The following is a 23146-nucleotide window of genomic DNA, read 5'->3' on the forward strand; positions in this document are numbered from 1 at the left end:
AAGACTGCTCGGGAATGTACGTCTACGGGAAATTACGTCGCCTCAGAATAAACGCGCAGATTAGCCTAACATACCCTAACACGCGCAATCTACACATTTACTTTACCTTGCTCCTAGCCTAGCTAGGGAGGCGGGGTGAGCACAAAGCCCCATCCTCCGGGTCAGCGGGACACCTACCTCGAGCGAAGCCACCACACGAGAGCCCCGATCGGCCGGCGCTCACGCGTTATAACCCAGCTCGAGGCGGGAGTCGGAACGGTCAGCCCGCCCGAGGTGAAAGCCAGCCTCGCGTTCCGACGCGGCGCCCGTCGACCAGGAAAACCTATTCCTACAGGCGCGGGCTTTACACAACATTCACCAAACCCTTTTGATTCATTCCGCACCATAAATCTCAATGGTTTCTGCCGTCATTTTTACATCAACGTCGACGCCATGACAGACCAAGGCTGACGATAACGTGGCAAATTAGCCGGCTGCTGCAGCACTGACAAGCTGAAATTCCTCCAGGCTATCGTTTAGTGACGGGTCGGAGCTCCCGATCCGACTGGATGAATAATGTCAGTCCATATCGCCGTCTGAATTTCATTACCCGTTTTCGGAGTCGCCGGCCATGTCAGGCAGGAGACAAAACGTCTGTCTCTCCACATGTCCACTGTCAATTTCACAGCCCAGCTGCTGTTTAACATATGTATTTGAATGTATTGCAGATGAGACATGCAGAATTGGGGCTCATGAATACTATGCGAGCTAGTAGCCGACGATCACTGTATTTTTAATTTTTGTCATGCAGAGCAGCATCTGCAAAATGTATTAAAATAAAAAAAACACTGAAATTCATTTGATCCAAAACAAATCTCACCTAAGACCTGTTAATTCTGTTCATCGATCTAATTGTCGGTCTATCAATTCCCGCCTGTTGAGAACCAGTGCTGTCGTCTGAGTGAACTTCCGACTCAGACTTATAAGTAGCATTTTATCACTAGATTAGGAACCATGAAATATGCTAATTAAATTTAACCTGCCGTACCACGTAAAACAGCGCCTCAAATCTTATAGCACATGATACGCTTTGCTGCACGCCATTATCCTATAGAATCAAATCAAGGATGCCGAAAGTACCGCCGAAAGATAAAGCTGGTGGGTGGGCTGTGCCTCCTTCACCACCCGAACATTACCGTCTACAGACAAGCTTGCACACATTGTTTGGCGAGTGAACCTTCGGGCGGACTTTCTGACCAGGAAGAGGTCGCCAGTGGCACCCACCGGAAAGGCTGACGGGCTTCCCGACTGGGCACGATTTGGCGCCGAGCCGCCACGGGTAACCTTTGAGCGGCGTCACCGTCGCTAAATTTCCGGGATATACGATTGGGAAGGAGCGCCGGCAGAAAATCCCAACGGCTCAGAGAAAATCCCCAATAGCCAGACCCACAGCGATACGCCTTCTCGCGTCACCGGAGAAGACCGTGGGCATTTACAGGAAGCCGTCTCCGGAGACAAGGGGCGATTTAAACAGCGCACGGAGACAAGGGTGGTCTCTGGAGGGACGGCGGTGTCTGGCTGCCGAGCCAGCACATGTCAGGGCATTGCGCCTGTCCTGGGACCCGGCCGCGGTGCTGTTTGGGTTGGCCGTGGGAGGGACGCGCAGACCGTCTCCAAAGGGCGGCCGCATGTCTGGCGGGCCGCTCGTGCCCCTGCGGCCGTCCCCAACTTGGCCGGCTGGTGCATGACGGCACCGAATACTACTCTTTTGCTCTTACTCTTGGCTGCAAGGGCAGGGATGCAGCCGGCATGTAGACACTGTTAATTTCTGTTCTTTTTTACGTAAGCCTAGGTTAGGTAATCTATCGCAGTAATGTTGCAGAAATACCTCGTTATCTCGCCAAGAACCTTTTATAGGTATTTAATGCGTCCCAGTGAACGTCCCTCCCCTTCCTGTACAAATGTTCGCCGCTCTCCTGTGCCACTCAAGATTACTTGCCGTTAACCGTCCCCCTCTCCCCTCATCACAGGGTGCCAGTGAAGGAGCACACTATGGTGCTGCCGGAGATAAAAGAGGAGCAAGATGACGACGAGAGCGAGAACTTCTTCGGCTCCACTTCGCTGGGTAGCATCGCCGCAGAGAACGGCCTCATCGATGGTAAATACCGGAAAACGGACAGAAGTCCGATGACAAAACGGTCGTGTTGATAGTGGATGATTGAAAGACGTGCCTTAAAACTATATTCACAGAATGATACGCTAATCCGATGAGCAGGAATTAAAAGGGAAACACCAATTTAATCTTCTGTTTGGTTACGGAGCGAGCGAAGCGAGCGTAGTCTTTCCTTAGATTAACGGAAATTTCTGAGTATGAGCGGCCGGCCGGCCGGCCGGCCGGCCGGCCGTGCGGACGCTTTTGCGAGGCTTATATCTCAGCAACCACTTGACCGATTTACATGCGGTAAATTTTGTAGGGTAGCTTCATTCCTTCTACCAAGTATTGGACTATTCCCGATGCATTTGGGTGACCCCTTATGCACGTGCCACGTGCAAAACGAAGAGGTGTCAGTTTTGTAATTGTTGCAATATCTCGGTAACTACTTGGCCGATTGCGCTGAAAGTTGGCATGTAGGTAGGTACCCAAAAGGCACTGCATATCCATGTGCCAGAATTGGGGTGCTGCTGCACGTGCGCACGTGCAGGGGTCGTTTCCAGATCTCGAGAACGGCTGGACCGACGGCGCTCAAATTTGGTACACGGTTAGGGACCAGTTAGTAGGGTGCCGTGCACAAGTCAGTTGGGACCCATTTTGCACGTGCGCACGTGCAGGGTGCCGCTCCCAGATCTCGAGAACGGCTGGGCCGATTGTGCTCAAATTTGGCACATCGCTAGAAACCGGTCAGTAGGGTGCCGTGCACAAGTCAGTTGGAGGTACCCCCTCGAAATTTCGCACGTGCAAGACTCACCCCCTCGCTCGCTCCGTTAGTCGCCCCAAAAGGCGTTATACTGGTATTATCTTCTTTCATGTTATCCTAAATTGAAAGAATAAAGGAAAAAACTCACTTATAACAACGAACCGTTATTTAATTAATGCGCGCGGTGTTAATTCCCTGGAGGGATCTTCTGGTACTGTTAATTATAAATATATAGTTTCTTTATATTTTCTTGTAGTCGGAGTCTTCTTGAGTCATAGAGAAAGAAAGGACATCTTCTACGGGGTTTATTGCTTGAGTGACACTCTCATAGGCGGTATCTTAACGCAAAACATTACCGTTTCAATCGTGGTCACCAGCAATTCCTTATCGTAATATGCAGTGTCTACATTATATGAATATTTCTCTTAAATGTTTCACATTTGCTATTTCCTTAATATTTTCCCCGTTACGAAGTTTATGTCCTCCTTACTAACTAACTAAAACCTTGACCTTTCTTCAATCAAAATATTTACAACAATTAAAACACTTCGCTCGCGTGATCATTTCCGGGAGCGCTCTTGGTAGAATATTCAACATATATAACAACATATATATACAACAACAACAATATATACAACAACAACGAGGGTGCTCGGGGTGATATGGCACCCAGAACATGATCTTCTGAAGCTGTCTCCACAAATAGAGGGCGCGAAGGTGAAGACCTGCTCAAGACGCGGTTTGCTTTCTGTGGTGAGCTCGGTATATGACCCGCTAGGTATGGCTGGCATGAAACTGGACCACCGAGAGAGACAGTTCAGCCACCACAAGAGAGGACCGGTACTACTGGTGCGACAGTGTGCGGAACTGCAGGAGCGGAAAACTCAGATCGGCCCACACTACCCCTGGTTCCAGTCATCGTCTGTAACGGCAACATAAAGATTAAGACATTCGCATTCCTCGACAGTGGGTCTACCCATTCGTTCGCTACTGAAAGCTTGATGGATCAACTCGGCATTAAACAACAGCCCAGCAGGCACCTGACCATCACGACTGTGGCTCAGGAGGACATCAGCATTCCGACACGGGAAGTGGAAGGACTTCACATCACGGACCTGTGCGGAGATAACAGAATGGACTTACCAAAGCTCTTCAGCATGGAGAATATACCTGCCGACCCAAGCGACTACCCCAAGACAGACGATGTAAGAAGATGGGATCACCTCAGATATTTAGAGCTGCCAGAGCCCGAGATAAGTGAAGTTGGATTGCTCTTGGGAGCAAATGCGTTCCTAGCCATGGAACCAGTGAGAGTGATTCCAAGTGTAGACGGAAGCCCATACGCGGTGCTGACTAGATATGGTTGGGTGGTCAGCGGTCTTGATTCACCATCACGAAAGTCGCACACCACAGTGTGTAGAGCGGCTGTGAGAGACGAGGGAGCGTCCATCGAAGAAATGGTGCGTAACATGTACGACAGCGAATATGAGGAGAAACTGCACTGCACAAGAAGAGGCCTATCAGTGGAAGACAAAGAATGGGTTCAAAAAATTGAATCCTCAATGGAGATGCAAGAAGGCCATTACAGTGCTGTTTTGCCAACAAAAACGCCAGAAGAGAGGATGCCAGTGAATGTGAAGATGGCAGAAAACCGACTGGAGCATCTCCGATCGCGACTGCGAAAGGATGCAAAACTTGCTGAGGACTATAAAGGCTTTATGGAAGAAATGATCAACAAGGGGTATGCAGAAGAAGTGCCGGAAGAAGAACAGAGAAGAGCAGATGGACGAGTGTGGTACCTGCCACATCACGCAGTGTATCACCCGACAAAACCTGACAAGATACGCGTTGTCTTTGATTGCGCAGCAAGATACAATGGCGTATCACTCAACGACATGCTCCTGACTGGTCCAGATCAGACGAATTCATTGGTGGACGTGCTGCTGCGATTCAGGCTAGAACGGGTGGCGGTCACAGCCGACGTTGAAGGAATGTTTAACCAAGTGAAGGTCGATGGAGCCGATCGAGATCTCATCAGTGAAGGTCATCAGATCTCATCTGGTTTGAGAACGGAGACATCAGTGGTCGCGCTCGTCACTATCGAATGACGGTCCACTTATTTGGGGCCACAAGCTCACCCAGCGTAGCATGCTATGCTTTAAGAAAGACTGCAGCCGACGCGGGTGACGACTTCTCGCAAGAGTGCGTGACAACTGTCAATGAAAACTTCTATGTAGATGACGTGCTACGATCAGTTCCGACAGACGAAGAGGCCATCACTCTAGCAAATGAGCTAAAGGACCTGTGCAAACGGGGAGGGTTCAATCTGACTAAATTCGCATCGAACAGCCCAGCCGTGGTAGAAGCCATCGAAAACGAAGACAGATCGACTGAAATGAAGAAATGGTCTGGCCTCTGGGATGAGCTGCCGACCGAGAGGGTGCTCGGGGTGATATGGCACCCAGAACATGATCTTCTGGTACTGTTAATTATAAATATATAGTTTCTTTATATTTTCTTGTAGTCGGAGTCTTCTTGAGTCATAGAGAAAGAAAGGACATCTTCTACGGGGTTTATTGCTTGAGTGACACTCTCATAGGCGGTATCTTAACGCAAAACATTACCGTTTCAATCGTGGTCACCAGCAATTCCTTATCGTAATATGCAGTGTCTACATTATATAAATATTTCTCTTAAATGTTTCACATTTGCTATTTCCTTAATATTTTCCCCGTTACGAAGTTTATGTCCTCCTTACTAACTAACTAAAACCTTGACCTTTCTTCAATCAAAATATTTACAACAATTAAAACACTTCGCTCGCGTGATCATTTCCGGGAGCGCTCTTGGTAGAATATTCAACACCCTCCCCTTGAAAGAACTCTTTCAACATTTACATTCGCAAGGTACCTACGACATGACATACACAGTAGTCATACACAGCACTTATTACATTTTCACAAGTTTGGTAATCGGACGCTGCACTGTAACACCTCTGATGTTCAGAGTCACCGATCTCACTAAGCCGTCTTTTGACATCTTGACTGACTCGACCCTACCGATGGGCCATTGGCCCCGTGGCACACTGTCGTCAGCCATCAATACCAAATCGCCCACAGCCAGGTTTTGCCTGGCCGTAGCGGTGCTGGTGGACCGCTGCTGGAGCAGTGGAACATACTCTCGACGCCAGCGCTTCCAGAACACATCTGCCATATAGCTCGCCTGTTTCCACATTTTCCGTTTGTCATTGTCAGATGCAGAGAAGACATTCAAGGGTGTCGTTCCGGAACTGGCCCCGAGTAAGAGTATGTCGTTTGGAGTGAGGGGCGGAGCGTCGAGGGGGTCACTCGATGGCGAGACCAGAGGCCGGCTGTTCACTATCGCCTCGGCTTCACACAGGAACGTTTGCAGCGTCTCATTCTTCAGTGTTTTCGCGTGGAGCATCGTGTCCAGAATCCGTCTAACTGTTCTAATCATTCGTTCCCAGGCTCCACCATGATGAGACGCTCCTGGAGTGTTGAACTTCCAGTCAATGTCGTTGGCTAGCATCTCCTTTGCCACCCACTCTTCCTTTTCCTCCAGCCGCTTCAGCTCTTCACGTAGTTCTCTGTGGGCTCCAACAAAGTTTGTTGCTCGATCTGATCTCAGGGTCTTGACGTTCCCTCTTCTAGCTACAAATCTTTTCAGCGCACAGGTGAACGAGTCCGATGACAGATCCTCAGCCACTTCAATATGTATGCAGCGCACTGATAGGCAGGTGAAAATAACACCATATCGCTTAACTTGTCCTCGACCTTGGCTGACGTAGAAGGGTCCAAAGTAGTCTACCCCAGTTCTTGTAAACGGTCGCTCCCCCGCTGTGATCCTGTCGCCTGGAAGATTTGCCATCTTTTGTTTTTCCGTTCTCGCACGTAGCCGCTTGCAGGTGAAGCACGATTTAAGCACTCTCTTGACAGCCGATGTGCTCTTCAAAATCCAGAACCTCTTCCTTAGTTCTGCCAAAACGTGCTGTCGGCCAGCATGTCCTGTTCGTCTGTGGACGTCCTCGACAAGTAGCTTCACATAGCTCGCATGACTCGGGAGAATGACTGGATGCTTAGCATCATATTCAAGAGCTGAATGTTGCAGTCTTCCGCCGACTCGGATGATGCCGTCTTCAAGGAAGGGGCTAAGTTTGCTGAGCTTGCTTGTTGCACGAATGTCTTTGCCTGAGTTCAAGGCCACCACCTCCTCTGGAAACGCAGCGGACTGTACGCTCATCATAATAGCTCTCTCTGCTTCTCGGATGTCTCGAGTTTCCAGCAAAATCGTCTTCCTTTGCGTTGTGACTCCTTCCTCCTTACTTCGACGAATCAACTCCTGTTTCACCTTCAAGATCCACGCTACTGCTCGGAGAAGCCTGTGCCTGTCGCTGTAGTGTGCAGTGAGTTTCAGCAGTGGGTTTTGAAGATCATCTTCTTGAGTCGCATCATAAGCCTTTGCTGCACACACAGTCATCTTCTTGACCTCCAGGTCATCTGTCGTGTCTTGTAACGCTTGAGGCGTTTCTGGCCACTGAGTTTCGTTTTTCCAGAGGTATTCTGGCCCTGTCAGCCACCTGTCACCCTGAGTTCCTCTTGACACATCGTCCGCCGGATTTTGAGAGCTGGGCACATGCCTCCACTGAGCAGGGTGTGAGCCGTCATGTATGATTGCCAGCCTGTTCGCAACGAATGTGTGAAATCTTGTTTTGCGGTTGTTGATGTATCTCAACACCGTAGTGCTGTCTGTCCAGAAGAACTCTTCTACTTCAACCGACAAGCGCTCCAACTGGATCTTCAATGCACCCAGGATCAGTGCACTGAGTCTCACGCCTGTCACAGCGGCCATCAGTTCGAGTCGTGGGATTGTTACCATTTTCAGAGGAGCCAGATGTGCCTTCCCTTTCAGAAAGCTCACCTGAACGGCACAGGCAGCGTTCGCCAGCCTGATGTATGACACAGCGCCGTAAGCTGCCTCGCTCGCGTCGACGAACGTGTGTATCTGACAAGTGGTGATACTCCCAAAGTCCCTAGGCTTTATGCATCGCGGGATGCTCAGACTGTCCAAGCCTTCCAGAGTCGAAAGCCAGCCATTCCAAGCTAGTTTGTCCTCTTCTTCCAGTTCAGCGTCCCAGTCCATCTGCTTCCGGGTCAACTCTTGCAGGAGACGACGTCCCTGTATCACGGTCGGTTCAGCCATACCTAGCGGGTCATATACCGAGCTCACCACAGAAAGCAAACCGCGTCTTGAGCAGGTCTTCACCTTCGCGCCCTCTATTTGTGGAGACAGCTTCAGAAGATCATGTTCTGGGTGCCATATCACCCCGAGCACCCTCTCGGTCGGCAGCTCATCCCAGAGGCCAGACCATTTTTTCATTTCAGTCGATCTGTCTTCGTTTTCGATGGCTTCTACCACGGCTGGGCTGTTCGATGCGAATTTAGTCAGATTGAACCCTCCCCGTTTGCACAGGTCCTTTAGCTCATTTGCTAGAGTGATGGCCTCTTCGTCTGTCGGAACTGATCGTAGCACGTCATCTACATAGAAGTTTTCATTGACAGTTGTCACGCACTCTTGCGAGAAGTCGTCACCCGCGTCGGCTGCAGTCTTTCTTAAAGCATAGCATGCTACGCTGGGTGAGCTTGTGGCCCCAAATAAGTGGACCGTCATTCGATAGTGACGAGCGCGACCACTGATGTCTCCGTTCTCAAACCAGAGGAATCTGATGAGATCTCGATCGGCTCCATCGACCTTCACTTGGTTAAACATTCCTTCAACGTCGGCTGTGACCGCCACCCGTTCTAGCCTGAATCGCAGCAGCACGTCCACCAATGAATTCGTCTGATCTGGACCAGTCAGGAGCATGTCGTTGAGTGATACGCCATTGTATCTTGCTGCGCAATCAAAGACAACGCGTATCTTGTCAGGTTTTGTCGGGTGATACACTGCGTGATGTGGCAGGTACCACACTCGTCCATCTGCTCTTCTCTGTTCTTCTTCCGGCACTTCTTCTGCATACCCCTTGTTGATCATTTCTTCCATAAAGCCTTTATAGTCCTCAGCAAGTTTTGCATCCTTTCGCAGTCGCGATCGGAGATGCTCCAGTCGGTTTTCTGCCATCTTCACATTCACTGGCATCCTCTCTTCTGGCGTTTTTGTTGGCAAAACAGCACTGTAATGGCCTTCTTGCATCTCCATTGAGGATTCAATTTTTTGAACCCATTCTTTGTCTTCCACTGATAGGCCTCTTCTTGTGCAGTGCAGTTTCTCCTCATATTCGCTGTCGTACATGTTACGCACCATTTCTTCGATGGACGCTCTCTCGTCTTTCACAGCCGCTCTACACACTGTGGTGTGCGACTTTCGTGATGGTGAATCAAGACCGCTGACCACCCAACCAAATCTAGTCAGCACCGCGTATGGGCTTCCGTCTACACTTGGAATCACTCTCACTGGTTCCATGGCTAGGAACGCATTTGCTCCCAAGAGCAATCCAACTTCACTTATCTCGGGCTCTGGCAGCTCTAAATATCTGAGGTGATCCCATCTTCTTACATCGTCTGTCTTGGGGTAGTCGCTTGGGTCGGCAGGTATATTCTCCATGCTGAAGAGCTTTGGTAAGTCCATTCTGTTATCTCCGCACAGGTCCGTGATGTGAAGTCCTTCCACTTCCCGTGTCGGAATGCTGATGTCCTCCTGAGCCACAGTCGTGATGGTCAGGTGCCTGCTGGGCTGTTGTTTAATGCCGAGTTGATCCATCAAGCTTTCAGTAGCGAACGAATGGGTAGACCCACTGTCGAGGAATGCGAATGTCTTAATCTTTATGTTGCCGTTACAGACGATGACTGGAACCAGGGGTAGTGTGGGCCGATCTGAGTTTTCCGCTCCTGCAGTTCCGCACACTGTCGCACCAGTAGTAGGGTAAGGTGCCTAATTAGCGACCCTTTCCGATTTGCGACCTACCTCCCTACAGAAAAACTGGCAGGAGAAAACGGGGCAAAAACATCGTCAAAAGGTCAGCCATACTTTGGTTATCAAATTAAATTATTTTCCGGTTGTCGATGTTTCTGGTGGGACGTTTCAGGTGAGTTTAAATAAAAATGACGAGTTTCTTATCCAAAACGTGTGTGTTTGGGCCGTCTCTGACGAAAAACGATGCACGTTAGGATGATGCACCTTTTTTATTCTGAATCGACATTCCTTTTTTAATTGATTGCCGTTTTCCCATAGTGAATCGCTCAACTGTGCACAACATGGCAGTTAAAAATGTGTCGCAACTCATATTTCCTATTTGCGCCTGACATGGTCGCAAATAGCTCAAGAAGGGAAAGAAAGGGGAAAAGAGAGAAATGAAAATGAGTTGTTGCTGAAGCTTGCAATGTGTGGCAGGGGATGCCAAATGTCGTCACTGACTGCAGGGGTGCCGAATTCAGCGCGGACCTCGAATATCATACAATATAGCCCGCAAAAATTTGGGTTTCCGCCTTCTTTTCGCCTTCGGTGCATCACGTGATCAGTTTTTACTTACGTAAATGTGTTGGATAAACGTTCCTGTCCGAGTGATTGAGTGCTTTGCGTATAGGTTACCTTTTTGAGATCATATTTCATCTTTTCAGGCGTCGCATTTTTTGCCATTTTTAGTATGGGGAAACCCATAGACTTATTAGCGACCCTCCCCGGTCGCTAATCGGGAAGAGTTCCCTATTAGCGTTTTTTGCAATGGTTTGCCAAAATGCTCACTACAAATATGTTGGTGAATATTGGGGCAGAAAATGACTATATTTTAATAGAAAAATGAACGATCTCTCCGAAAATCAAGCCAGTAATACAGTGGCACCCACAGAGCGTGAGCAATGACGGTTCAAATTAAGTGGGTCGCTAATTAGGCACCTTACCCTACCGGTCCTCTCTTGTGGTGGCTGAACTGTCTCTCTCGGTGGTCCAGTTTCATGGCCGCGACTTTGAATGGCGAGTTCATGACGTCCTTGGTCTCGGTTCTCTCTCTGTGGGCGTTTCAGATGCATCGCAGTCGGATGACGCCTTTTGCATATTCTGCACTCAGCTCGTCTTCGGCAATCGGCGCTCCTGTGACCTTGTCTTAGGCAAGAGAAACACAGGGACCTGCTCATTGCGAACGCCTTTCTCTGCTCCGGTGGAGTAGCTCGAAGCTGCTCACAGTCGGCTGTGACGTGCCCTATAACGTCACAGAACACGCAGGCTGCCTGATTCTGGGTTTGGGCGACTGCAACAACGGGCCTGGTGCGCCTCACACTGCTGCTGCCTGCTCTGCCTTGGGAGGGGAGCACTGCGCTATTGTCGCGACTGTACATGAGACGACCGTAGGTGGGATTGGCTGCTATCCTAGCCTCATCTCCAACAAACTTCACGACGTCTTCAAACTTCACTTCACGTCCCTGCCTCTCTTCAATGTCATCAGCATGTCTCCTCCAACTGTTCAGCATCGTCTCCGGTAGCTTGCTGGTCAAAGATCGCATTGTTCTGGGATCTCCCATCATGTGCGAGGAAGAGCCGAGGGCATTTTTGCAGCTGAGCAGCAACAGCGCAAATCGGTCGAGCGCCTCGACATCATTCGCCTTAATCGGACTGAACGAGTTAATACGATCCATGAATGCTGATGCTATATGGCTAGGCTGGCCGTACCTCTTATTCAGCATTCTTATAGCCTCTTGGTATCCGTTCTCCAGATACATGCAACTTGTCACTATAGCGTGCGGTTTGCTGCCCGGTGTCATGTGCTGTTCAAGATAATAGAGCTTCTCTTGTGCGCAATCCAGCTTTGAGGCTATCTTGAGCTGGAAACCCTTCATGAACTGAGCGAACTCGGTCACGTCTCCTCCGAATTTCTTCATCTCTATGATCGGTAAGCGCATCAGTGAGGCAGTTCTCTCGCGCTCTTGGGTCAGCTGTCTGTTGTCCGGCTCGGGGTTATCTGACGCGCCGTCGTCCCTGGCGAAGCTCACCCTGTTTGATGACGTGGCGGGCTGGTCATCGATGACAACCGCGCTCGTTGACTTGTCTCCACCGACACCAGACTCGGTGGTCGGCACTGGACAACGGTGAGATCCTTGCGAGGTATTACATTCATTGACTGCGGCACCTGCCATTTCTTGATCCTGGAAACATTTAATAGCCTGCTCTCTAGCGGACACTTCTGCTATCTTGGCTTCCAAATCTAGCAGTTCCTCTTTACGTTTAAGCTCGGCAACCTGTCTTTCTATTTCCTGTTTTTCCTTAACGGCCTTCAAACGTGCCAGCAGTCCAGCTCTGGCAGCAGCTTCATCTGCCTGTCGCAAAGTCAGAGACTCTGACGTCGTTGCTCTTGTACCTGCTTGGGATACGCTGTCATTTGGCTCTACGTTGTCATGTTCTTCTAGAGCCTCTGCCAATCTAAGCCTAAGCTTTTCCTTATTTCCCTGGCATGACAAACCTCGTGCCTTTAACTCGCGCTTCAAGTCCTTGACGTTCATATTTAGCAGCATCTTGCAGCTGGTCTTATAGCATCATGACACGAAACGAATAGCAATAAAAGGACATGAATAAGATTCGTAAATTACCTTGTAGGAGTGCTGATCCAATCCGCATCACATCAAAATTGAGTACCTTGTGATGCTTGAATAGGTAGATTTTACGTGGTCATATCGTTCGTATTTAATATAATGAAACTATTCCTTTGTTATGAGCAAGAACAAACTTCGTAACTGTTAATTCCCTGGAGGGATCTTCTGGTACTGTTAATTATAAATATATAGTTTCTTTATATTTTCTTGTAGTCGGAGTCTTCTTGAGTCATAGAGAAAGAAAGGACATCTTCTACGGGGTTTATTGCTTGAGTGACACTCTCATAGGCGGTATCTTAACGCAAAACATTACCGTTTCAATCGTGGTCACCAGCAATTCCTTATCGTAATATGCAGTGTCTACATTAGGTATATGAATATTTCTCTTAAATGTTTCACATTTGCTATTTCCTTAATATTTTCCCCGTTACGAAGTTTATGTCCTCCTTACTAACTAACTAAAACCTTGACCTTTCTTCAATCAAAATATTTACAACAATTAAAACACTTCGCTCGCGTGATCATTTCCGGGAGCGCTCTTGGCACGGTCATAGAATACTAAGGTAACACGGAGCCGAAGCAGTGCTGCCAGATGGAGAAGGCTGTAATCCTCCAGATCAGTTACAAAAATCCTCCAGATTCCTCCAAATCCCATTGGCGGATCCAGATAGGCGGTCTTGGACGCTGCGGGAGGGCATATCTCCGAAAAGGTTTCTCCAAATTCTAAAAACTCATCGGATTTCGATTCCTTTCGCACTGCTGTGTAGTTTAAAAGATGCTTTTTTATAATAAAAGTTGTTTAGTTTTCGTTTTATCCTTGAAAAAAAACGAAAATTTTCTTCGATTTTGGACGCTGCAGGAGGGGGGGGGGGGAATTTGCGCCAAATGTCCCCCTTTGATCCGCCAGTAGTTCGGTACCTTCAAAAACATATGGTACAATCGTACACGAAATAGGAACAAATAGTCACCATGATATTTTTTTTTTATAAATTTCGTCCGAACCTTTTGATGGGAAGGATTCACAAGGACAGAGCCATCGCTAAGCGAAGCTTGTTGCGATGACCCTGCCCTCTACCCTCCGATCGCGCAATTCCGGTTCTATGGCAGAATTTAGAGTCCAAAGTTTAACGTGCGCACAAAGCCGCGCACGGCCGGTCCCCTCGCTGACTTCGCCTGGCTACGGCCTGCCACCAACCGCAACCATACCTGTCAGGAGGCCCATAAATGTCGAGCGCCCGTCGCGCTTCGAACCCGGACTGTCATAACCGGGAACGCGTGCTCTCACCACGCGGAGTCCAACGCTCTAACCAACTGAGCTACGGGACCGGCTAATATTCGTGGATATAGCTACAGACTGAGACATTCCAGTCTCACGGTGATAAAGGGCAGTGATATATCCTAACGGGTAGGGTGAAGCTGGGCAGGAAAATGTCTTTTGAGTCTTGAACGCGTTGTATTTTTCCATGAAATTGAATATATTAATCGGGTGACAAATCCTCCAGATTTTCCTCCAGAATCAAAAATCCTCCAAACGCGAAATTTGTCCGCAAATAGAGTTCAAAATCCTCCAGATTTGCGGAAATCCTCCAAATCTGGCAGCACTGAGCCGAAGCTTCAAGCCAGGGGACACGGGAGGCATGCCGTCAGCTGTCCATTTATAAATAATCGGTTTCTTTGACTTAATTTCTAATGTTTTTCTGATGTTTTGCATCAATGAGGTACATCAAAAATTAAGTTTTATTTTTTTTGAGGTCGAAAATATTTTGTTGTCCAAACTATCCCCGTTTAAAGAAAATAGACAAGGGGAGAGTTTACCCAGGACCCTATGGAGAGAGTCAACCCAGGGCCCTATGGGAGAGAGTTAACACGTGCTTCTATGGGGCGAATTCGATGCAACAATGGCGCAGTAGCGACATTACTCTTGTTCGATGTTTTTCGGACGACAAAGATTCTACGCCATTCGGCCAATCACATTCCATAATTGCAGCCGAGCCCCCGTTGATCTAGAACGGGATTGGCCGGACGACGTACAATCTTCGTCGTCTGAGAGACATCGAACGAGGGGTACATCGACTGAACATACATTGCGATTCAATATTCAGTATTTTATGACCGTGATTGCAATCCAAATTTGCATTTGAGCTCAGCAGTCGAGTGTGGTGCCAAAAATACCAGAAGCGATGTCCTATATACGGCCTTGACCAGAAGTGTTGCATGCCCTGGATGCAGAAAAACAAGATTGAGATGAGTGGATCAAGATGTATCTTTCGTGCAGATGTATCAAGATCCTTTCACTTAAGATCCATGCAGGTGAGGTTCCAGTGAAATTTGAATTCGATAGGTAGCTATTTTTGATTTTGCTTTGATACTTGTGGTAAGGAAACATGATTATGGTTGCATGAACCGCCCACTGCTCATTGCTGTCTTGTCTCACGTTCGATATCCGATCACCATTCTTAAATAGCTCACCCCATATGGAAATCAGGTTTCAGGAGGCCACTAGGCTTGTGGGGCCTGGTCTCAATGAGCTCCCAGTGCTAAGGACAGTCAGGCTCATATGCTGGGTAAGGTCAGGTTCAGGTAGGCCAGTATGCACTCTGCAAAGCATGGCAATTTCGACAAGATCTCGTCTGTGCTGGCTTGTCCGGCTGGTGAGGCTTTGGTGTGGCGTTGATTTAGCTTGGTGCAGTGCGGATTTTGTGTAGCGCGGTGCAGATTTGGTCTGGTGTGGTCAGGTGGTGGGGGATGTAGTGTAGTGCATTTTAAATGTGGCTGATAGGTGTGCGGTGGTCAGAACGGACTGTGCCAGTGCTGGTGCCTGGTGGTCCCACCAATCACGGGGGTCATCTCCTGTTGTGACCCAGGGCCCAGGGGGTCTAGTCAAAACCTTACCTATTTCTGCTAACCTAAACCTATTTCTTACAAATTAGGCATAAATGTGATTATGGTATAATGATAATTAAACCTGGCCCTTTTTCAGGCGCAAGCTTTGGATGAACTTCTGCTTCTGCGGTCGGCATTCTTACAGGAGAACCCAAGATTCATTGTACCTACCTGTATGCATTTCAAAACTGAATAATTGATAGCAACAAGTAAATATTTGAAGTTGCAGCCAAATGCTGTGCCTTCTCTGCTGCAAGAGCTACATGTCACCATTGAAGCAAGGTAAGTGTTAAAAGAAATTGTTCACCTTCTGTGAGTAACTTGATAAATAAAATTTAAAAAGGTGTGTTAAAAATGTGATGAATAAAATTTAAATGTATTCTAACTTGGAATTACACACTTCTTCTAAAGGGATTTCATTATTTTAATGATTAGAGTTATGAACACTTACAGCTGAACAACCTATCAGCTGCAAGGGATTCTGCTCCTGTAAGTGCTCTCATCGCTGATTGGCCACTGTGTGTGTTGAAGAGGTTTCTGCTTGCTGTAAATGAGCACTAGAACATTAATTTAAGCACCAATATTCACTGATAAAAGGTGAATATCTCAAACGGTTCAAATATAAGGCATACACAAATCTGCTCTATCAGACTGCTATCTCAGTTTAAAATCCCATGTTAAAGGTGAACTATTTCCTCGACAGGACCAGCTCGACTCCTGCAGTAGGAGTCCAGCCTCGTCCAGTCGTCGCCGCTCGCCAAGACCAGCCGGACTCCTGCAATAGGGGTCCAGGCTGACCCGTTCGTCCAGTAACCGCCGCTCGTCAGCACCAGCTGGGCTCCTGTAGTAGGGGTCCAGCCTCGTCCAGTCGCCGCCGCTCGCCAAGACCAGCTGGGCTCCTGTAGTATGGGGCTAGGATGGCCCGTTCATCAACCGGTCCTGAAGTCACATCGCCGTCAGCCAGCCGAACTCAGTACATAAGTCACCAACCCTGAATGTTGCCAGCCAAAGTCGGCAGTTTCCTTCGGACAGTCATCTCACCAGTGTTGTACAGTGTACGAGGTTAGTGACGCAGTTAAATGCGTCAATTAAATGCGAGGACGTGCGCTTGTATGCAGCGTTTTGTCATGTTGAGCTGCATGGGTGTCGATTTTCACCGAATTGAGGGTGCCCACTGCCCGGGCGCAGCAAATCCGCCGCTGCCTTAGCGGTGACCTTGACCCGCACCGTCTGTTGGGGCTCCAAAGCCAAGCCAGCCGAGCCGGCGGTGAATCTAAAGAGCTTGAGCACCCCCAACCCGGCGGAAATTGACACCTATGTTGAGCTGTATGGATGCGTTTTAGCCTTCCGCCGTGGTGGTAAATAGCAGCCTACATGCAGAATTAGGCAGGCTTATTAGCGGACTCATTATTGGATTCATTGTGTCACGTTTGTCGGCACGTGTAAGATGTGCTTAACTGCCATTAGCTCTCGGCCTGGCGACTTCTGGGGACCACGTAATGGGGATGACAATTGGGATCCTGTGCCTTAAGCCGGCCATTTACGTCCATGGCTATATACCCCCGTACTAGGGCTAGTTATGACGTATATAGGGATCCACGAGATCTTTTTTGATGAATGTGTTGTGCAGTGTTGAGATCCGCGTGTAACGTCACTGTTTGGCCAGTCTGCCCTCAAACGCGTCATCTTTACTCGTATTTTATTTACTGAACGCTTTGCATGGTCCAGTGGTTTATATAGACATCTTCCTTGCACTAGCTAGTTTTATGTGGCCAGGTTGATTGCCTGTCAGCGCGGTCACGCTGTCGTCTTTCGATTGGTGCGCTTAAATGCGGCGAGATGAATATAGGATTTCCTTTGATGCCATTTAGTACCTGCGCCCAGCTCAACTGGGGAAGGGGGGGGGGGCACTGCCGACTTTTGGTCCCATTCTTTCCATGTAACGCCCATAGAGCCCATTGTTAAAATGCCAAAATCAAAGGGGGGCACGGTGCCCCGGTGCCCTCCCCGTTCCGCCGCCTATGCGCGAAAGTACCAACTACCAACAGTTTCCAGTTGTTTGTGTCCCAAAGTTTTTTTTATGAGTTGGACGATTGGGCTTTTCCCATCGCTCGTTATGCAATTATTTTGTTAAACGCTCTAAAATTGTTTCTCTACAAGTCATTAGAACTTAGAAGCAAATAGATATTGATGGATACGATCTCAAGGGGGCCGATAAGAAGGAAGAGCGCGCGGCGCAATGATTGTGGAGCACAGCACACGATTAATGTGAGGCGCATTTAAGCGAGAAATAACTTCATTGAACAGAAATGAGCAGAGTACCAGCATTGAAACTGCACCAGTACCAGCATTGAAACTAAATATAAGATATCTCAGAAGGTTGCGCTTTTGGGGCCGAGTTGTGGTGCTTTACGCCGTACATCATGCTTAATGAATGTGACCGTCGTGTTTGTGGGATCCCCGTCGGTACTAGTCAGCCCCACGAATCGTGGTAGATCATAAAGATAATCTTCGCCTCCGGTTATGATTTTGATATATCTACGAAACGGGTGCTGGGTGGTACACGAAAGCAGCTTTTTCAGGTGAGTTGAAAGGGGAAGAGGTTCTTTGAATTACCATTTCGGACCATGGTTCTAAAAAGCGCTAGTTTAAAACTATTGTTATAATTCCTATCGTAAACCATCGGACGCTCGACGCTGCATTGGCATTGGTACGATGTGCCGGTAATCGCTTCGCTCGCCGAGAATGATAGCGTGGCAGGTTTACTGATATGTAGGATTATCAAATAAATGTAATAGAAACGATATTAAATCCACTACCTCTTTAGAAGCTCTTGAAATAAACCTGGCTATCTGGTTGTCGAAGCCAGGCAAATTATATGCTTGGAATGGCTAAATGTCCATTGTCCATGACATCATTAAATTGAATTATTTTCCTTCTTAGCACTTAAAATACATTTCAGCGACACAAAACTCCCAAAAGTCTGATATCTTGCCCGTGGTATCGTGGTACGATCGGCGAGTACCTAAACCTTCCTACGCAATGTCCATGGCTATGCGAAGTCTAAGGTTGGCCTACATAAGCCTTGGGTTGGCCTGTTTATCCTGTTTCATATCGTATCTATGATAATAAAGTGTTCACGATCGCATAGCCAAACTGAGAACAAAATATTTATTTGCAAAACTCCAGCAATACCCCTCGCTTGATACTATAAAAAATATTGCACACGATCATGCGAAGCCGTGAATCCTACCGCCTTTATTTAGCGCCGGCGTTCCCGCGTTAATAATTTCTCCTGAATCGGAGGACCAATAATCAGCTGACGCACCGTTGTTTTGATGTCGGCGGACCGTGCCAGCCTGGCTCTTGGTAGAATATTCCACAGTGTATATAAATACAGTGGCGGCAAATGCGCTTGGTCACGTGACCAAATCTGCACGTGCGGTTGTGGCGAGGGCACTTTCCGAAACTCTGGTGCCAACGGCCTCGTGGCGCCCATAGAGAATACATGGGGCCTTTTCTTTTCAGACCTATCGTGTCTAAACCAAGCCATTTAGTGCAAGGATACGACTGGTTTGAGATTCAGTCGTCTTTTGGCTATAAGTCGGCATAAGAAACGTATTTTTATCGGCAAAATTCGCTAAGTACCAGGTGGTTTTCCGATACGCTGCACGCCTCCTAACCCCCGGCGGCCGACCGGAGGAGTCAGTAGCGCTCCACTCACGACTTTTGGCGATAGCTCAAAACACCTTACAGCTAGAGGGCTGCTATTTGGCACACCTTATCTTTGCTTCCATACGCATCTTTGGAAACCGATTGCATTTCCGTCTCTGGTCAGATTACTGACTTATGACGTCACACGTGAACCTCTGCAATAGTCCCAAAATACCGAAACTTCGCAATGCCCTCGGTGCCAGAGGAGCTGTCACAGCGAGATGATACTTACAGGACCTAGTATCCTCTAGAAGTCTCAAAACTTGTATATCTCGGATTTCTCCTAGAGGTCACATGAGGTCAGGCCGATCGCGTGACGTCACCATTACAAGTCAATGGGGAAAATATGGAAACTGTTATTTTGACGCCGAGAATGATCTAAACCTAGCTCAAGCACATGGAATCGCAATGTCATGCACTTCTTCCAATGCCCAATGCTTCACTTTTGCATCTTTAACCTAGCGTGACGTCATAGGTCACAAGTTTTTTCGTCAATAACTCCTGATAAATTTGAACTGTAAGTCGGAAAAGTCGCCAATGGACTCGGGAAGCCTATCGAATCGAATGATATACGATATAACCTCCTCCGACCAACTTCGTGACCTGAGTGCCTCTGACCTGACTTTGACCCGATGTGAACACCTTATGTTGACCCCACCCAAACAAAAGTGTACCATTTGACGCACCGGAGCATGACAAACCTGATGGTACTAAAATCGCGACTCTGCGCCGTTTTTTGGCAAAGTTATTACTCAAAACCCGAAATCGTATTTTAGCCCTCGGGGCACTTGACCTGACCCTCAGAGCAGGGGCGTCGCCACGGATTTTTGAGTGGGGGGGTCGGGTTTCTAGTCTTCACCCGATGGGTGTTTTTTTTTTTGTCACACTTCCCAGTTTTGTGCGTGCGTATGTGTGTTTTTTTTGTCACACTTCCCAGTTTTGTGCGTGCGTATGTGTGTGTGTGCGCGTGTAACAAATCGGCGCGCAGCGCCGCGAAATTTGGTATAACCTATTAGGTAGGTATACCTACCTACATCACTTGCGTAAAAATTATCACTGGTCACTTAAGGTCAGGTCGCCATGTCAAGTTCAGTTATACGGTATACCTCTATCAAACTTTCCCCTCTCGCCATTCTTGTAGCTTTTCTCCCATAACTTCGAAATTTGGTACACTGTAGGTATACCTAATGCATGGGGTTATACGTGTCAGCAATTCATGATTCTGAGGATTTACATCTATGATCTGGAGGCAGGTCAAATACGTGACCTCATCATGAGAAAATAATGAGAAATTAGAAAAAGTACGAATGCCTCCTGCTTTGAAAAAGTTCGTCAGAAACGCAAAATATCTTTGGACCCATGACAAATCAGCTCATCATTGCCAGGGACAGGGTGCAACTTATGGCGAGTGATGACTCGAAAGGTCATTAGTGGAAATGTCCATCGGTGGCCAACCAGCATTTTTTTCTACAACTTTTGACGAAGACGCGGTAGAGCGATGACAGCACCTGGAAGGTGTTCACTGTTCAGCTCAACAACACGGACCCATTCATATGCAGCAGGACGTCCTTTTTCGATCAGGACATAACGTTGACCTGAGGTCGTTTTAACGTTAATTCTGAATGGTCAAATTTTAACTCATGTGACGCGTCTCAAAGAGATAAACACGGTGGTGACAAGACAATATATGTAAATACCATACAAATTCACGGAATCTAAAGTTATTGCAAAGCAAATGTTTCGGCAGAATCTGTCCAGTTCGCTGTTTGCCTTCTATGGGCAAAACATAGACCAGAGATGAAATCTGACGCGAAGCTAGCGAAAGAGCGTTGAAAGAGCTATCGAGTATCGAATATGTTTTCTGCTTCACTGTAGCCCTTCTATTGGTGGGTTCCCTGTCGCTAACGTATAACGTATACTAAACTAACGCTGAGGTATGCTTTCGACCCCTGATCGATCTAGAGGTTTGCGGAAAAAAGAGCATGCTGCCCGTGACGAGAGAAAGCCGATGATACCCATTTACAAGGTTTCGGGTCATCTCAGGACAGGTCATCGCCAATAAGTAGGGAAACTCGGGACCTGCTAGAACTTTGCGAATGTAACTTGTGATGGTTTTTCGAGGTTCTGATTACGAATGTTATCTTAGTTTTGAACGAAGATGATGACTCCATGCATTTGGGGTAGATCAGATCAGGTCAGATCAACCAGTACCGTGGATGACCACCACCGATTGCTTCCTAACATGTTATACATATGTACAGGGTGTCCCAGAAGTCTTGAAGCTTTTTTATTTTTGTCGTGTGACCTCGCTATGCCACCGATTAAGGCGAATTATGCCTCAAACGAAAGAGAATGAACTGAAATTTTGTATTTTCATGCGTAGAGCCCCACTTAAGTCAGGTTGCCCCCGTTGTGAGTCGCACAAGAACGAGCGCGAGAGATCACGTCCTTCGCTGCCGCCAAGATCTCCCGGTTTTTGAAACACCGGTGTCGCCATGCCCGTTTCTTGTCAGCTTCAGAGTCTTATTCCCTGAAGCGAGCGACATAATATTAGCGACATATATTTGCGACGGGTTGATATTTGTTTTAGCACCATAATAATGCGACGAATCAAAGGATTACAACGGGCTGTTGCTTAGCGCGCTCATGCAGCTGAGCCTTATTTTCGTATTGGATGCGTGCAAACATATCAGGAGACTTTCTGATCAGTAAATTATTATGTTGCTAATATTTTCTCGGAGATCCAATACTCTGTTTCCTGGCTCGCTTCATGAAATAAGGCTCTGAAGCTGACCAGAAACGGGCATGGCGACACCGGTGTTTCGAAAACCGGGAGATCTCGGCGGCAGCGAAGAACGTGATCTCTCGTGCTCAATCTTGTGCGACTCACAACGGGGGCCACCTGACTTAAGTGGTGCTCTAGTGGTGCATGAAAATACAAAACTTCAGTTCATTCTCTTTCGTTTGAGGCGTCATTTGCCTTAATCAGTGGCATAGCAAGGTCACACGACAAAACTAAAAAAGCTTCAAGACTTCTGGGACACCCTATATAAGCAACACAACTACTTCTTAAATGTTCAGATGGGCGCTAAGTTCAAAATCAGCTCCAAAAATTATCCTATACCTAAATTAAAAGCATGTTATGAAAAGGTGAACCAAGGTCATCTTTATTTGAATCAGGGATATCGATTTATTTTTAAGTAGGTGATTAACTCGAGCGCACCGGAAGTTTCGTTGCAATCGGCTCCTTTTTGCGCGACTTCTTTGCGAAAGCCCGAGACGGTCTCACCTGACTCCCTTTCCCCTACATGTGCACTGTACAGCTAGTTGTGACGGTAGCCATGGGGCTGAGGCTAGTTTGTAGTTTTGTAGTTAGGTACTGATCCGACGAATCGACTGCGACCATTTTTTTTAACGATCAGACGAACGCTCGGGGCAGTTTTGGCGCGTCCAATCCTTTGAGGGATAAAAAGGTACTAGAATGGTGGCTACTTAAAAATATTGTTGTGCTGGTGTTCCCCGACCACAGCTAATTGAACTTTAGGTAATTGGCTAATTGGCTTTATGGAGCTCTTGAAGCGATTCTGAATCTGATGTATTTGTTGGTGTTGCTGACGCCTGCTTCACTGACATAAAAGCCAAAAAAGCATACTCAGCATCGCAAAAAGTGGGGGGGTCGACACCCCCAGTTTTCGAGAGTGGGGGGGTCACGACCCCCCCGACCCCCCCGTCGGCGACGCCCCTGCCTCAGAGGCCACTGCAGTTGACCTGAGACTTTTAAACCGTGCATCAATTGCTGCGTCCCCGGTCCCGTAACGGCACACGTGCTTGTTTTTCCCGCGAGGCTAGCTCAATTAGGGCGAGGGAGTCGTACCCGCCCACTCTCACGGCCGGGGCGTAGGCATGTAAAAAAAAATAATAAGTCTGGGGATGATTGATGCAAAATTCTTACAGATAATGGTTGATGAAGGTAGGGTATAAGTTATTAGAGATAAGTGAAACAAATTTGCAGCCCTCAGTAGCCTTGATTTATGCATTAAGAGTTATAGAAATTAGAAC

At 47.8% G+C, this 23146-nt stretch overlaps 1 protein-coding gene and 1 long non-coding RNA gene across 3 annotated transcripts in view; both read left to right on the forward strand.

Annotated features, from left to right (window-relative positions):
• Positions 1-23146, forward strand: part of LOC122369632 (bestrophin-4-like) — a 64214-nt gene that overhangs the window by 36378 nt on the left and 4690 nt on the right. For both annotated transcript variants that reach the window (XM_043344523.1, XM_043344524.1), the window contains exon 9: positions 2010-2137. In XM_043344523.1, the coding sequence (XP_043200458.1) occupies positions 2010-2137 (128 nt within the window). The remainder of the gene's footprint in view (positions 1-2009; positions 2138-23146) is intronic.
• LOC122369633 lies at positions 14648-16880 on the forward strand. The gene is made up of 3 exons (XR_006254437.1): positions 14648-14800; positions 15471-15655; positions 16077-16880. It is a non-coding gene; the product is annotated as an uncharacterized LOC122369633 (long non-coding RNA).

This window comes from Amphibalanus amphitrite, unplaced genomic scaffold, assembly GCF_019059575.1.
Source record: "Amphibalanus amphitrite isolate SeventyFive unplaced genomic scaffold, NRLGWU_Aamphi_draft 001057F_arrow, whole genome shotgun sequence".
NCBI classification, from domain to species: domain Eukaryota; kingdom Metazoa; phylum Arthropoda; class Thecostraca; order Balanomorpha; family Balanidae; genus Amphibalanus; species Amphibalanus amphitrite.